Here is a 17,477-nt window from a genome sequence, read left to right on the forward strand (position 1 = left end):
CTTAAGTTGCACAAAAAAAATTTGGCTGGGCTTTGGCCCTCAATTTAAGAGATCTGGATAAATGACAGATGAGATTGCAAGACAGTCTAGTACTAATTCTGTGGTGGTGGTTAGTGATCTTATGCAGATCTATAATGAAAAGAAACATGCTGAGCAAGGAAAAATACCAAAGGTTTGATTTGAAGGAGAAGAGAACACCAGGAAGTGTAATCAGGCTAAGTCTTTTACTTAAAAAGATAAAAAGATTTTAAAGACTGATATTAAATGGGATAATGGGGTAATGGCCACAGGGCGAGACTCCACCAAGCTAAGCTTCCAACTTGTGAAAAGAAATTAAAGAAAAACATAAGAAGTGAAGGAAAACATCCAAGACAGAAATGAGATACAGATGTAATTGAACAAGAGGCCATATTCCAGACCTTGCAAGCAGCAGAACTTGACAGTTAAGGCCACATATTTCTGACTTTAGAGTCAAGGATACAGGAAATGGGTTATAAAATCTCCCTCTGTGACTAAGGAAAGCACTGGGGCCAGGCATATGACAGGATTATCCCTGCATGCGGCCCATAGAAACTGCTGTGTAAAGCTATGTAGATAAATCCTGTATTTCATTGAAAACTCCAAGATGTTAGAGATTCCAGAGCTATGGGATACCTGCCACAGAAAGCTGCGAACAAGGTATAGAACCAGTTCAAGATAGAAAAGTGTGATGCAGTCAACAAACCTGGAAGGAGTTGCGGATATGAGTTTGCCCAGATGCTTTCAATTCTTGCCTCACAATGCTCTCTTTCCTTCCATTTGGAATGGTAATGTATATTCTGTCCCAGTATATATGTCACAAGCATGTGATCTGTATTTTAAGTTAAAGGACATATAATCAAGAGGTTGCCTTCAGTCTCAGAAGAGACTTTGAACTTTGAAATTTTAAGCAATGTTGAAACTGCGGGGGACTATTTGATGTTGAATAAGTTGCACTTTGCATTATAATATGGAAACAGGCCTAAAAGGCCTATGAGTGAAGGGCAGAGGTGGGATTTGGTGGTTTGTTTATGAAAGACCACCATGCATTCATTTGCTTGAAACCTTATTCACCAAAGAATGGCACTTTTGAAAGGATTGGAAGGTGTGACCTTTTTGGGGTTTGTGTGGCATAGTTGGAAAAAGTGTGTTACTGAGGGTGGGCTTTGAGGCTTCAAAAGGCCAAGTCAGACCCAATGACCTCCCCTTCTTCCTGCCGTCTGTGGATCCAGTTATAAAACTCTCAGTTCCTTCTCTTAAACCATGTCTGCCTATATCTCATCATGTTTCCCACCATGCTGAAAATGGATTAAACCCCTGAAACTGTAAAAAAGCCCCAATGAAATATTTTCCTTTAGAAGAGTTGTCATTATCATGTTGTCTTTTTACAGCAATAGAAGATTGACTGAGACAGTAATTTTACATATTTTGAGACCTGTAAATTTTAATACCAACTTGTTAAGCAAGATGCAGACATTTACAAAATAGTGACACTCTTGTTATGGGGGTAAACAGAATCTAATAGCATTTGTGGCCCACTCCACAGCAAATAATCCTTGAATAGTCCTGAATTCTAGTCAAAACCATGTAGCTGAGGAAGTAATAAGCTGTAATGGGGAATTTATAACTGTTTAGTTAAATTTACATAGGTTCAAACTGCCTTGTAAATAATTGTTTAAGACTCTATTATATACCAGTGCTACTCTCAGCCACAATAGAAGAAGCCTGTCTTCACAGTAAGCACTGATTCAGTCACACTTGTTCCAGGTGCTGAGAATAAGTGACTATTGAGTGTTGAGCTCTATACTAGACATTTATTTATAGCACCCTTCTCTGAGGTTCTGGGATCATTCCAGAAGAGGGGGATGGAAAGAATATCGCTGAAAGATATGGAGAAGTGGTGCAAAATATCATCTTCTAAGAATACAACCATGGCAATCTTGAACTCATAGAAGCTGAAGTTACTTGTGCTGGATCTGCACAATACTAGCTACATCAAAAATGGTCTATGGAAATGGCAGGGTACCCTACTCTCCCTGTTGAACTATTGAGTACTAAATGTCTAAAAGATTAGACATCATCATTGTCTTCAATTTTGTACCAACTGACATTCCACTTTCAAGCTCAAGAAGTTTCAAACTATGATCAAACAGAAGACCTCAGCTTCCCACAGAAAATCCTTAAATGACAGGAAAACTAAACTACCTATTTTGCCATTCCTAGAATACAGCTTTTTTTAATCATTTCTTAAGTGTATATAGTATTTTGTCTTTTTATCCTAGTCACACTATCTTATCCCCTCCCCCTAGAGTTGAAACCTTTTATCCAACAGACACACCACTCACTTTCACATCATTTCTGTATCTCATTCTGTTTAATTATGATACTTCACATAACCATGACTGGGGGTTATTTACCAAAACATGGGCAATTTATTACTAGCTACAACAATGCAAAGAATAGCACTTCCTCTCCTGGAACCACTGCCTGACTTTCAGTAAGGTATGGAGACTCATGTGTTACTCCCCCCACTGAATGATGGATTTTAATGAGTAAAATTTAACATAGGTCATACATGCATAATAACAACTGCAATAAATTCATGTATGCAACAGCAGATTATCATCCAAAGTATAGTGTTTTTATACTTATCGTCTATAGCTTATTTCCTATGGCCCTGTCTTCTGCAATATTCCCTGAGTATTTAATGTGTCCCATTTACAAGCAAGCATTTTCCATTAATTATTCTTCTGCTGTTGTGATAAAATATCATGACTAAAACAGAGAATAGAAGAAAGGATTTATTTTTTGAGAGTTAAAATCTACAATACTGGAAAGCATAGAAGCAGGCATGGAAGCTAGAAGAGCCAAATGACAACTCATATTTTTACCTTAACCACAAATCAGAAACAGTGTCCTAGAAGTGGTATACATTTCTAAACTCTCAGAGACAAACTCCAGTTATATACTTCCTTAGATAATACTGGAGTTTTTAAATATCCCCAAATAATACCACGTGGGGAACAACTGTTAAAATATCTGAGCCTAAGGGGAATGTTTCTAAATCAAATATCCATAGTCCAGTTTCTAGACTCCAAATGTTTTGGCCATAATATAATAAAAAATTCCACACAGTAATTTATATTCTCAATACTGTTTAAAGGTCCAAAGTCACTTCTGAGACACAAGGTAATCTCTAAGTATAAACCATTGTTGTGGCAAAAAGCAAGTTATATATTGCCAATACATAATGGCACAAAACACACATTACCTTTACATACTGGACCAAACCAAGTCTGAAACCCAGCAAAGCAAACACTAAATCCTCTAGTGTCTGGAATTCTGGAGTCTGGAAATATTATTTCAAAGGGCTCCACCCCTCCACTTTTGCTGCCAGCAGCATAAATCTTTCTCATAGGATGGTACCACTTCCTATATGCAGTTTCCTTGGCAGATTTCTGACAACTCTGGCATCTCCAACATCCTGTTATCTCTACTGCAACCAAGGCTTCAGGTTCATAGTTTCACATAATGACTTCTCAGGGTCTCCTGCTCTGTCAGGACCTATACAAAGGTACTTTGTAGCATATCCTGCACAGCCTTGGCAATGATCCTAAACAACAGGGGAGTAATCATTCTTACAGCCTATTTATCTCTAAAGTCAACACCGCATAGATGATGTGATTAAGTTCATCTGTCAGTTTACATTGCATCTTCCTTCTACTCTCTTTCACATTAGCAACAGTGCTTTTGCTTACTTGGTGTTAGCAGCAGAAAAGCACTGTAAGCTCTTTACCAAGTAGGAATCTTATCTCAAGGTCTTGACCTGAGTCCATTCTTTTCTTTATTCTAAAGTAGAGAAAGCCTCTTCCTAATGGCACAAATCTCCACAATAATCACAGCCTCTCTTCAATCATATAAAGTGCCTCCAGCATTAGCTTCACAATGTTCTTCTCAGCAAGCCGCGGTTTTTACTTCTTTCTGCTCCACTTCTTCTTTCTCATTCTATATCTCTGTAAGAGTTGTTAATAATAATGATGTCACAGATTCAGTATTGCACTGTCTTGACATTTCACCCACTGAAAAAATCGGTTTGTTTCTTTTTAAAAACCTTGGGCAAGGTTTTAGGATGAAGGCAGAGGCAAGTGGAATTTTACCCCAAAATGTCATAGGATTGACCTCTTGCCCAGTTGTTACTGTTTTTCCTTTATACAACCTCTTGACCTGTGTTTGGGTGTCCCCCTCCCCACCCTCCCCCCATTACCACCCTCCCCCAAAACAATCACGATCACTGGGGGTTCAGTCTTGGCAGGACCAAGGGCTTCCCCTTCTACTGGTGCTCTTACTAGGCTATTCATTGCTACCTATGAGATTGGAGCCCAGGGTCAGTCCATGTATAGTCTTTGAGTAGTGGCTTAGTCCCTGGATGCTCTGGTTGGTTGGCATTGTTGTTCATATGAGGTCTCAAGACCCTTCAAGCTCTTTCAGTCCTTTCTACAATTCCTTCCATGGGGATCCCGTTCTCAGTTCAGTGGTTTGATGCTGGATTTGCCTATGTGTTTGTTGTATTCTGCGTGTGTCTCTCAGGAGAGATCTGCATCCGGTTCCTATCAGCCTGCACTTCTTTCCTTCATCCATCTTATCTAGTTTGGTGGCTGTATATGTATGGGGCACATGTGGGGCAGGCTCTAAATGGGTGTTCCTTCTGCCTCTGTTCTAAACCCTATACCCTGCCAAGAGTATTCTTGTTCCCCTTTTAAAGGAGGAGTGAAGCGTTCACATTTTGGTCATCCTTCTTGAGTATCATGTGTTCTATGCATCTAGGGTAATTCAAGTATTTGGGCTAAAACAACTTATCAATGAATGCATGCCATGTGTTTTTTTTCTGTGATTGGGTTACCTCACTCATGATGATATTTTCCAGTTCTATCCATTTCCCTATGAATTTCATAAAGTCATTGTTTTTGATAGCTGAGTAATATTCCATTGTGTAGATGTATCACATTTTCTGTATCCATTCTTCTGTTGAAGAGCAACTGGGTTCTTTCCAGCCTCTGGCTATTATAAATTAGGCTGCTATGAACATAGTGGAGCATGTGTCTTTGTTATATGTTGGGGCATCTTTTGGGTTTATGCTTAAGAGAGGTATAACTGGGTCCTCACGTAGTTCAATGTCCAATTTTCTGAGGAACTTCCAGAATGATTTCCCGAATGGTTGTACCAGTCTGCACTCCCACCAACAATGTTGGAGTGTTCCTCTTTCTCCACATCCTCTCCAGCATTTGCTGTCACCTGAGTTTTTTATCTTAGCCATGATGTGAAATCTCAGGATTGTTTTGACCTGCATTTCCCTTATGACTAAAGACATTGAACATTTCTTTAAGTGTTTCTCAGCCATTCAGCATTCCTCAAAGAATGTGAATTCTTTGTGTAGCTCTGAACCCCATCTTTTAATAGGGTTATTTGTCTTCCTGCAGTCTAACTTCTTGAGTTCTTTGTATATTTTGGATATAATTCCTCTATCAGTTTTAGGATTGGTAAAGATCTTTTCCCAATCTGGTTGTTTTCATTTTGTCCTAACAAGAGTTTCCTTTGCGTTACAGAAGCTTGCAGATTTATGAGATCCCATTGTCGATTCTGGATCTTAGAGCATAAGTCATTGGTGTTTGCTTCATAAGCTTTGGTTTCACAGAGAAAAAATATCCAATAATCAAGATGCCTCAATTCCAAATGAGTTTTTTAATTATAATTTTACTAGACAAAAAAACCAATAGATTTTCATAGGCCTTTTTCATACTTGGTTAGTTAAATTTTCTCCCAATCCTCTTCTCTATTCTCCACTCCTATTCTGGGTTATCCTTTTCTACCTACAATGCTCTTCCATTCCTTAAGTGTTCTATTATGTCCTCCTCAGCACCTTTTGCCTCTTCCTTCTCTCATAAGCCCATTCTAACTACCTGGTCCCTATAAAAATCCCAGAGTAAGTTTACAAATCTAACCATTCAAAGTTATCATCTACAAATGACAAAGAACACATTACCTTGGTCTTTCTGGTCCTACATTGCTTCATTCAGCATGCTGTTTTCCAGTTACATCCATTTTCATAAAATTACCAAAATTCCATTTTTCTTTACAGATGCATAAGTGTCCATTTTGTAAATGTACCACATTTTAATTATCCATTTGTCAGTTTATGGACATCTATGCTGATATCATTTCGTAAATGTTTTGAAATAGAGTAAGTGCCTTTGCAGTAAGATTTAAGGTAGATTTCCTGGTTTCAAATTTACTATGCAGCCAAAATCCACAACAAAATTCTGATCCTCCTGCCTCTACATTCTGAGTGCTGAGAGAGGAGACACATACAACTATGCCCAGTCTATGCATAGCTGGGATCAAACCCAGGATTTCACTAATGCTAGGCGACTCTACCAACTGAACTACATCCCTGTAAGAAAACTTACTGATGTGTCTAAGTGATGTTAAGCCTACTCATGACACTTAAAGAATTTCATCTATCACCATTTTAGGTATTTGAGGCCTCTTTTTACTCCGAGCAATAGATTGGCTAGTTTTTTCAATTTGACACAAGTGAGAGTTACCTTGGAAGGGGTAACACAACTAAATAATTGCATCTATCAGACTGGCCTGTGGGCAAGTCTGTGGGGGAATTTTCTTGATTAACGATTGATGATATGTTGAAGAGGCCAGCCCACTGTGGACAGTGCCATCCCTAATCAAGCTGTCCTGAGTTGCATAAGAATGAAAGCTGAGTAAGCCATGGAAGCAAGTCAAGAAGCACATTCCTCCATAGTCTCTGCTTTATTTCCTCCCTCCAGGCTCCTGCCTTGATTTCTTCTTTTGACTTTCCACAGATTTCAGGACTGAAACCTGTAAGCTTTTCATCAAAGCAACAGACAGGAAACCAACACAAATTAATTCTGAAAATAAATGGATGGGCTAACTTTTCTTAGACAAACTGACAATTACCTGACTTTCATTCGTTTACTAAGTATTTTGTGGATGATTCCGAACTGTCTGTTGGACTGACATTTTCAGAAATATTACACAATTAGTAATATATATGCTGCCATTTGTCCTATGTTTTTTATACCTGTTTTAAATTTGCCTTATGCTTCAAAGATATACATAATAAGAGACTTTCACTAACTCTTGGGTTAATTGTCTTCACTCTGGTACTAACTTAATCATAAGGTAATGCATAATCTATCCTTTTTAGCTGCACCCTTTTCTGAAGAATATTCATTTTACTAATCCCGTTGGAGAACAAGTTAGTTTGGATGAGACAATGAAATTGAATGCAGAGTATGATATTCTCAACTACTGGAACTTTCCTGAAGGTCTTCATCTTAAGGTGAAAGTTGGACAATTTTCCCCTTATGGTCCAGTAGGTCAACAATTATCTTTATCTGAGGACATAATAGAATGGCCCACCGAAATTACAGAGGTGAGTTGGGTATAATGGTGACACTTTGAACTACATTTAATAAAATTCATCTTGCTTGCACTACCCCTAACCCAAGAAGCTATCTGCAATAGACACACTCTCATAAAGAAAAAAATAGTTTCTTCCAGTGGAGACCCACTTCAGGGCAGGCCCTAAACCCAGGAAACTCAGTGCTACATAGATAGGTTTTTTAAAAATTAATTTTTATACATATTTCATTCTTTGGGCCCTTATTATCATATTGGTCTTTTGCTAGTGTGTGTGTATGTGTGTATTTGTGTGTGTGTGTGTGTGTGTGTGTATTGCATATTTGTTTTCTGTTTTGTTTTCTTGTTTTTTAAACAGAAAGAAGAGGGATGGAATTGAGTGAGTGCTAAGTTGATGGAGATCTAAGTGGTGTTAGAAAATGAAAGATTCATGATCAAAATATTTTGGAGGAAAAATTTTAACATACTTTTTTATATTACCCATTTTCTTGATGTTTTCTTTTGCATGTCAGTTTTTGCAGTTTTATACACTGACATTTAAGTTTTGTCTTTAATTATTAAATAGTAATGAGATGCTAAATATAATATAAATATATAAAATATTAGATGATATGTTTTATATAATTTAAGCTATACAATTTCTCAAAAATTAAAATTACCTTTGAAACAATAAAATTTATACTGGATTTTTGCTTCTTAACTACCTACTACTCACATAGAAAAAAGTATATTTCAAGTTATTTTTGTTTTTTATTTATTCAGGAAATGTTTTCCATACATTATATTCTGATCATGCTTTTCCCCTGCAGTGAATCTTTGAGGATCCTATCCAATATACTGCTTATCCAAGTACTTAACTTTACTTTCCATCTCTCTTCCAAAAAAAGAAGATAGGAAGTATACATGAAATAAATAAAAAGAAACCCAAAGTGTTTAGGCAAAAGACAAATAAGTTAAAAAATAAGAAAAGTCATATGAGAGTAAAACCCACAAAACTATCCACCATTGAGTTCCTTTTCTGCTGGACATGTAATGCTCAGCCTTGCCTGAACTGTGACTAATATATCCAATGAGACTCTATCAAAGAAAACTACTTTTTCCTTTGCAAGCAAGTATCAATTATAGATAGCTTCTTGGTTAGGGGTAGGATACTGTATCTGCTTCTCCTTCTCAGTGCTGGGACACTGACTGGTTTGAACCTAATCTGATCCTGTGCATGCTGCCACAGACTCTGTGAATTCATATGTGTATCATTATGTTGTCTCTGGAAGACACTGTTTCCTCGAAGTCATCTGTTCTCTTCAGATCTCAGAATTTTTTTGGTCTTCCCTTCACCATAGATGATATAGGAATTCAATGGAGAAATCCCATCTAGGATTTAGTACCCTAAGGTATCTTACTCTCTGCAGATTGTCAAATTGTATGTCTCTGTTCCAATATCCTGCAAGAAGAAACTTTGTTCATAAGTGCTGCGTAAACTACTGATCTAATTGTGCAGGATAATGTCTGCATCTCCCCCCTAGTCACTTTCCATTTACTTAGTTTCTGTGGCTATATACAGGGTAGCATGTATATTGAAAGCCAGGAAACCTGGAAAAATATGAAGAGACCAAACATACAAAAATAAGAGTAGAGGAAGGAAAAGAATCAAAGCTCAAAAACCATAAAAGAAAATTTTCCTAGCCTAAAGAAAGAGATGTCTATAAAATTACAATATGTACCTTATACACTATATTCTTGTGCAGAAAACCAAAAGAGAATGCCCTTACCACATAATAATCAAAACACTAAGCATACAGAACAAAAAAACAATATTGGAATCTGGAGAGACAAAAGATCTAGTAACATAAAAGGCCCAAATATTGGAATTTCACTGACTTCTCAGAGGAGATTCTAAATACCTAAAGGTCACGGAAAGATGTGTTGCAGACTCTAAGAGATCACAGCTCAGACTACAGTACCCACCAAACTTTCAATCAGCATAAATGGAAAAAATAAGACATTCCCTGATAAAGTCAAACTTAAACTATCTACATCCACAAACCCTGCCCTTGAAAAGGTGCTAAAAGAAAAAATACAAACCAAAGAGGGTAACTCCATACAAGAAAACATAGAAAGTAAATAATTTTGCACCAACAAAACCAAGAGTAAGGAAGAGCACAGAGCACTCATGTGCACATGCACATGCACATGCACATACACAGACACACACACACACACACACACACACACAGAGACACACACACACAGAGACACACACACACACACACACCACAACCACCACCACCACCACCACCACCACCACCAATAACAATAACAGTAATTAACAATCATTGGTCAGTGAGGTCTCTCAATATTAATATAAATTAAAAAAAAAGAGAATGTCCTCAAAAACAAGATTTGTCCTTCTGCTGCATACAGGACACAGAATTTAGCATCAAGGATAGACATTACCTGGGGGTAAAGGGTTGAAAAAAATATTTAGAGTAAATGAACCTGAAAAATCAAAGTGGTGTGGCAATTTTGATATCTAAAAAAAAGAGACTTCAAACCAAAAATAATCAAAAGAGCATGGGACAGTTATCAAAGGACAAATATCCACAAAATTGGTATGTCAATTCTTAACATCTATGTTTCAAAAACAAGGGCACCAAGAGTTGTAAAGTAGGAGAATTCAATGTCTTACTTTCACCAATGAACTGGTCATCTAGGCAAAAACTAAACATAAAAATACTAAAATATGTTATGAACCAAATGATCCTAACAGATATCTGCAGAGCATTCCACCCAAACTGAAAATAATACATTTTCATTTCAAGACCTCATGACACTTTCTCCAAAAAGACATTCTCAGTCTTATAGCAAGTCTCAATAAATGGTAAAAATGGAAATAAACTCTTATATCCTACGTCCTACCTACCTAAATATCAACAATAACAGAAAAAAGAAAAAAAAAAACAGAGAACTTCCAAACTCACAGAAACTGAAAACTATCAACTGAATGAAGCAATGAGTCAAAAAGAAAGAAATTAAGGAGTTTCCTGATTGTAATGAAAATGAATACACAACATACTCAAACTTAGAATGTTGGGGTTTGAGTTAAGCTCATGGGGAGACAAAACGAATTTGTGGGCACAGGCATGGGAACAGCTAATGCTGATACTTCACAAGAAAGACTTGTGGAATGTCAGCAAATGTTGAAAATGTCTTTGGCCGTCACAAATCTCTGGAAAATAGGTTTAATGATGATTCCAGACCTCAAATGTTTTCAGAAGGAAAAAAATTGTTGTAATTTATGTAACCTTGAATAGGCTAGCCTGTGAATAATTAGGCTTCCTTTATTAAATGTAAATCTGTAACATTATTATGAAGGGAAATATAACAATAAAAAGAGACTTCAAACCAAAATTAACCGAAAGAGAAGGGGACAGTTATCAAAGGAAAAAAGTCCACAAAAATGGTATGTCAATTCTTAACATCTATGTTTCAAACACAAGGGAACCAACATATGTAAAGTGGGAGAATTCAGTGCCTCACTTTCACCAATGAACAGGTCATGTTTGATTGTACAGTTTACACTCTTATGTTCTCTAGCTTAGAATCCACTGTATTTCCCATTTCAATTCTTTAGCATGCATGCAAGAAGGAATTTGGGTCACCTTTCATGTTAAACTCTTTGGAGTATATCTGTACTCCAAGGTACAAAGTAGTATATCTGAGTCAATATGTCACTTGTCTTCACTGGTCTTTGCTGGTCTTCACTGGTCTTCACTGATCTTTGCTGGTCTCCATTTCATAGAGAGGAAAACAACGAAGAATTTCACATGGTATTTGATTCTTGCCTTATCTGCTGATTTGGTGGAGCTTTGCAGTTTCTGCTGGACTGAGCTACTGTTACTGATTCTTGTTTGTTGTTTATTATTGGACTGGAGTGCTGGTATCCTAACATGAACGAGTGGAATCTCCTCCACGGTTGATTCTCTTCCATCTGCTCCACCATATGTCTTCTTGGCACATGTACTCTGGCAACTGTCTCCTCATGCTTGCTTTGACTCTGTCCCTCTTGGCTATTGCAGCCTACTGCTACAAAAGTCATGCCAATGCCTCAGGCAGCTCATCTCACCTTGCTAGACACCCATCAGGTGAAAAGGAATGTCTGTGCATGCCAAGCAGTAGAAAGCCAACAAAAATTACTCAGTGGCATCTTTGGAAGTTCATTGTCTCTTAATGTTGTGTCAGGACATTTTGTTAATGCTACCATATGGGTTTTTTGTGTTTTTATTAGAATCCTGTGTGCCATCATGTACGGATGAGTGTCAGTGTGTGTGTCTGTGGGGAGGGAGGTCGTTTCATGTGCTTTATATTTGGCTTTTTTCTTCTGTTTGTGTTATTTTAAATTTTTGTTTCCTTTTATTTAATTTTCTATCATTATTCATCAGTATTATTATTCCTTAGACACATTTTGTTTACTAATGAAGACAGAAAGGGGATATTCAGATGGGAGAAGAAAGGGACAGGAATTAGTGAGAGCTGGACAAGGGAAAGCCATAATCAAAACACACTGAAAGAAAAAAAATTCCATTAGAAGACCAAACAAATGGGATAAAACAGATTTTTTTTAAAAAGAAAAATTACAAGAAACTCCCATATGCAAAAAAAGCACACAAGAACGAAATCAAATCCAGAAACCACAGTACATACACAAAGACTAAGGAGACAAAATAAATGCTCAAACAAAGCAATAGAAGGCAAAGGTCTACAACAATACTATTGTCAATGTACAACTTGACATTGGGGCTATCATTAATTGTGGTTAATATACACAATGAGACTCCATTATGTGAAACTACAGATAGCAGTTGGAGATAGCATCTTGGCCAGGTTTCCCTCTCAGCACTGAAATTCTGCTTGGCTTGAACCTATTCGATCCCTGTTCATGCTGACAAAGACTCTGGGATATCTTATGTTCATCAGTTCTAATTTGTCTGGAGATACTGCTCTACCTCCTCTTGCACAAAGATCCCCAAACCCTGGTGGAAGGGATTTGATGAAGATATCCTATTTAGAACTGTGCGTTCCAAATTTTCTCACCCTTAAACATAGTCCAATAATAGGTCTTTGTGGTCCAATCCACTGGAAGAAGTTTCTCTGATGATGATTATGCGAGGCACTGACCTCTTGTATGGCACAGTGTTATTAGGAGTCATTTTATATGTTTGTTCCTTTAGAAGAATAATAACACTTGGTCTTCCCTAACTCTCTAGCATATCCAGTATAGGGCTTTCAAACTCATGTCATTTTCTTTCTGTAACTTTTTTTCATTAATTAATTTACATTACTCCTGACTAAACTTCTCTCCCTAGTGTCCTCCCAATGCCTTCCTCTTCCTATCTCCCTCTTCTTTCTACTCAGAGAAGGAGAAAATTCCCACACATATCAATCTGCCTGAGCCTATCAAGTTGTAGTAGTACTAAGCACATCTTTTATTCTTTTTTTTTTTAAGATTTTTTTTTATTAACTTGAGTATTTCTTATATACATTTCGAGTGTTATTCCCTTTCCCGGTTTCCGGGCAAACATCCCCCTCCCCCCTCCCCTTCCTTATGGGTGTTCCCCTCCCAACCCTCCCCCCATTGCCGCCCTCCCCCCATAGACTAGTTCACTGTGGGTTCAGTCTTAGCAGGACCCAGGGCTTCCCCTTCCACTGGTGCTCTTACTAGGATATTCATTGCTACCTATGGGGTCAGAGTCCAGGGTCAGTCCATGTATAGTCTTTAGGTAGTGGCTTAGTCCCTGGAAGCTCTGGTTGCTTGGCATTGTTGTACTTTTGGGGTCTCGAGCCCCTTCAAGCTCTTCCAGTTCTTTCTCTGATTCCTTCAATAGGGGACCTATTCTCAGTTCAGTGGTTTGCTGCTGGCATTTGCCTCTATATTTGCTGTATTCTGGCTGTGTCTCTCAGGAGCGATCTACATCCGGCTCCTGTCGGTCTGCACTTCTTTGCTTCATCCATCTTGTCTAATTGGGTGGCTGTATATGTATGGGCCACATGTGGGGCAGGCTCTAAATGGGTGTTCCTTCAGTCTCTGTTTTAATCTTTGCCTCTCCCTTCCCTGCCAAGGGTATTCTTTTTCCTCATTTAAAGAAGGAGTGAAGCATTCACATTTTGATCATCCGTCTTGAGTTTCGTTTGTTCTAGGGATCTAGGGTAATTCAAGCATTTGGGCTAATAGCCACTTATCAATGAGTGCATACCATGTATGTCTTTCTGTGATTGGGTTAGCTCACTCAGGATGAAATTTTCCAGTTCCAACCATTTGCCTACGAATTTCATAAACTCGTTGTTTTTGATAGCTGAGTAATATTCCATTGTGTAGATGTACCACATTTTCTGTATCCATTCCTCTGTTGAAGGGCATCTGGGTTCTTTCCAGCTTCTGGCTATTATAAATAAGGCTGCGATGAACATAGTGGAGCACGTGTCTCTTTTATATGTTGAGGCATCTTTTGGGTATATGCCCAAGAGAGGTATAGCTGGATCATCAGGTAGTTCAATGTCCAATTTTCTGAGGAACCTCCAGACTGATTTCCAGAATGGTTTTACCAGTCTGCAATCCCACCAACAATGGAGGAGTGTTCCTCTTTCTCCACATCCTCGCCAGCATCTGCTGTCACCTGAGTTTTTGATCTTAGCCATTCTCACTGGTGTGAGGTGAAATCTCAGGGTTGTTTTGATTTGCATTTCCCTTATGACTAAAGATGTTGAACATTTCTTTAGGTGTTTCTCAGCCATTCGGCATTCCTCAGCTGTGAATTCTTTGTTTAGCTCTGAACCCCATTTTTTAATAGGGTTATTTGTTTCCCTGCGGTCTAACTTCTTGAGTTCTTTGTATATTTTGGAAATAAGGCCTCTATCTGTTGTAGGATTGGTAAAGATCTTTTCCCAATCTGTTGGTTGCCGTTTTGTCCTAACCACAGTGTCCTTTGCCTTACAGAAGCTTTGCAGTTTTATGAGATCCCATTTGTCGATTCTTGATCTTAGAGCATAAGCCATTGGTGTTTTGTTCAGGAAATTTTTTCCAGTGCCCATGTGTTCCAGATGCTTCCCTAGTTTTTCTTCTATTAGTTTGAGTGTGTCTGGTTTGATGTGGAGGTCCTTGATCCACTTGGACTTAAGCTTTGTACAGGGTGATAAGGATGGATCGATCTGCATTCTTCTACATGTTGCCCTCCAGTTGAACCAGCACCATTTGCTGAAAATACTATCTTTTTTCCATTGGATGGTTTTGGCTCCTTTGTCAAAAATCAAGTGACCATAGGTGTGTGGGTTCATTTCTGGGTCTTCAATTCTATTCCATTGGTCTATCTGTCTGTCTCTGTACCAATACCATGCAGTTTTTATCACTATTGCTCTGTAATACTGCTTGAGTTCAGGGATAGTGATTCCCCCTGAAGTCCTTTTATTGTTGAGGATAGCTTTAGCTATCCTAGGTTTTTTGTTATTCCAGATGAATTTGCAAATTGTTCTGTCTAACTCTTTGAAGAATTGGATTGGTATTTTGATGGGGATTGCATTGAATCTGTAGATTGCTTTTGGTAAAATGGCCATTTTTACCATATTAATCCTGCCAATCCATGAGCATGGGAGATCTTTCCATCTTCTGAGGTCTTCTTCAATTTCTTTCCTCAGTGTCTTGATGTTCTTATTGTACAGATCTTTTACTTGCTTGGTTAAAGTCACACCGAGGTACTTTATATTATTTGGGTCTATTATGAAGGGTGTCGTTTCCCTAATTTCTTTCTCGGCTTGTTTCTCTTTTGTATAGAGGAAGGCAACTGATTTATTTGAGTTAATTTTATACCCAGCCACTTTGCTGAAGTTGTTTATCAGCTTTAGTAGTTCTCTGGTGGAACTTTTGGGATCACTTAAATATACTATCATGTCATCTGCAAATAGTGATATTTTGACCTCTTCTTTTCCGATCTGTATCCCTTTGATCTCCTTTTGTTGTCTGATTGCTCTGGCTAGAACTTCAAGAACTATATTGAATAAGTAGGGAGAGAGTGGGCAGCCTTGTCTAGTCCCTGATTTTAGTGGGATTGCTTCAAGTTTCTCTCCATTTAGTTTAATGTTAGCAACTGGTTTGCTGTATATGGCTTTTACTATGTTTAGGTATGGGCCTTGAATTCCTATTATTTCCAGGACTTTTATCATGAAGGGGTGTTGAATTTTGTCAAATGCTTTCTCAGCATCTAATGAAATGATCATGTGGTTCTGTTCTTTCAGTTTGTTTATATAATGGATCACGTTGATGGTTTTCCGTATATTAAACCATCCCTGCATGCCTGGGATGAAGCCTACTTGATCATGGTGGATGATTGTTTTGATGTGCTCTTGAATTCGGTTTGCCAGAATTTTATTGAGTATTTTTGCGTCGATATTCATAAGGGAAATTGGTCTGAAGTTCTCTTTCTTTGTTGTGTCTTTGTGTGGTTTAGGTATAAGAGTAATTGTGGCTTCATAGAAGGAATTCGGTAGGGCTCCATCTGTTTCAATTTTGTGGAATAGTTTGGATAATATTGGTATGAGGTCTTCTATGAAGGTTTGATAGAATTCTGCACTAAACCCGTCTGGACCTGGGCTCTTTTTGGTTGGGAGACCTTTAATGACTGCTTCTATTTCCTTAGGAGTTATGGGGTTGTTTAACTGGTTTATCTGTTCCTGATTTAACTTCGATACCTGATATCTGTCTAGGAAATTGTCCATTTCCTGAAGATTTTCAAATTTTGTTGAATATAGGTTTTTATAGTAAGATCTGATGATTTTTTGAATTTCCTCCGAATCTGTAGTTATGTCTCCCTTTTCATTTCTGATTTTGTTAATTTGGACACACTCTCTGTGTCCTCTCGTTAGTCTGGCTAAGGGTTTATCTATCTTGTTGATTTTCTCAAAGAACCAACTTTTGGTTCTGTTGATTCTTTCTATGGTCCTTTTTGTTTCTACTTGGTTGATTTCAGCTCTGAGTTTGATTATTTCCTGCCTTCTACTCCTCCTGGGTGTATTTGCTTCTTTTTGTTCTAGAGCTTTTAGGTGTGCTGTCAAGCTGCTGACATATGCTCTTTCCTGTTTCTTTCTGCAGGCACTCAGCGCTATGAGTTTTCCTCTTAGCACAGCTTTCATTGTGTCCCATAAGTTTGAGTATGTTGTATCTTCATTTTCATTAAATTCTAAAAAGTTTTTAATTTCTTTCTTTATTTCTTCCTTGACCAGGTTATCATTGAGTAGAGCATTGTTCAATTTCCACGTATATGTGGGCATTCTTCCCTTATTGTTATTGAAGACCAGTTTTAGGCCGTGGTGGTCCGATAGCACGCATGGGATTATTTCTATCTTTCTGTACCTGTTGAGGCCCGTTTTTTGACCAATTATATGGTCAATTTTGGAGAAAGTACCATGAGGAGCTGAGAAGAAGGTATATCCTTTTGCTTTAGGATAGAATGTTCTATAAATATCCGTTAAGTCCATTTGGCTCATGACTTCTCTTAGTCTGTCGACATCACTGTTTAATTTCTGTTTCCATGATCTGTCCATTGATGAGAGTGGGGTGTTGAAATCTCCCACTATTATTGTGTGAGGTGCAATGTGTGTTTTGAGCTTTAGTAAGGTTTCTTTTACATATGTAGGTGCCCTTGTATTTGGGGCATAGATATTTAGGATTGAGAGTTCATCTTGGTGGATTTTTCCTTTGATGAATATGAAGTGTCCTTCCTTATCTTTTTTGATGACTTTTAGTTGGAAATTGATTTTATTTGATATTAGAATGGCTACTCCAGCTTGCTTCTTCTGACCATTTGCTTGGAAAGTTGTTTTCCAGCCTTTCACTCTGAGGTAGTGTCTGTCTTTGTCTCTGAGGTGTGTTTCCTGTAGGCAGCAGAATGCAGGGTCCTCGTTGCGTATCCAGTTTGTTAATCTATGTCTTTTTATTGGGGAGTTGAGGCCATTGATAT

The 17,477-nt window shown here is 37.9% G+C and overlaps 1 protein-coding gene across 1 annotated transcript in view; it reads left to right on the top strand.

Moving 5' to 3' along the window:
- The window catches only part of Vom2r58 (vomeronasal 2 receptor, 58), a 112,819-nt gene that overhangs the window by 46,214 nt on the left and 49,128 nt on the right, over positions 1-17,477 (top strand). Inside the window, 1 exon segment of the mRNA NM_001099479.1 lies at positions 7,259-7,486. Coding sequence (NP_001092949.1) covers positions 7,259-7,486 — 228 coding nt within the window.

This window comes from Rattus norvegicus, chromosome 12, assembly GCF_021556685.1.
Source record: "Rattus norvegicus strain SHRSP/BbbUtx chromosome 12, alternate assembly SHRSP_T2T, whole genome shotgun sequence".
Classification (NCBI taxonomy): domain Eukaryota; kingdom Metazoa; phylum Chordata; class Mammalia; order Rodentia; family Muridae; genus Rattus; species Rattus norvegicus.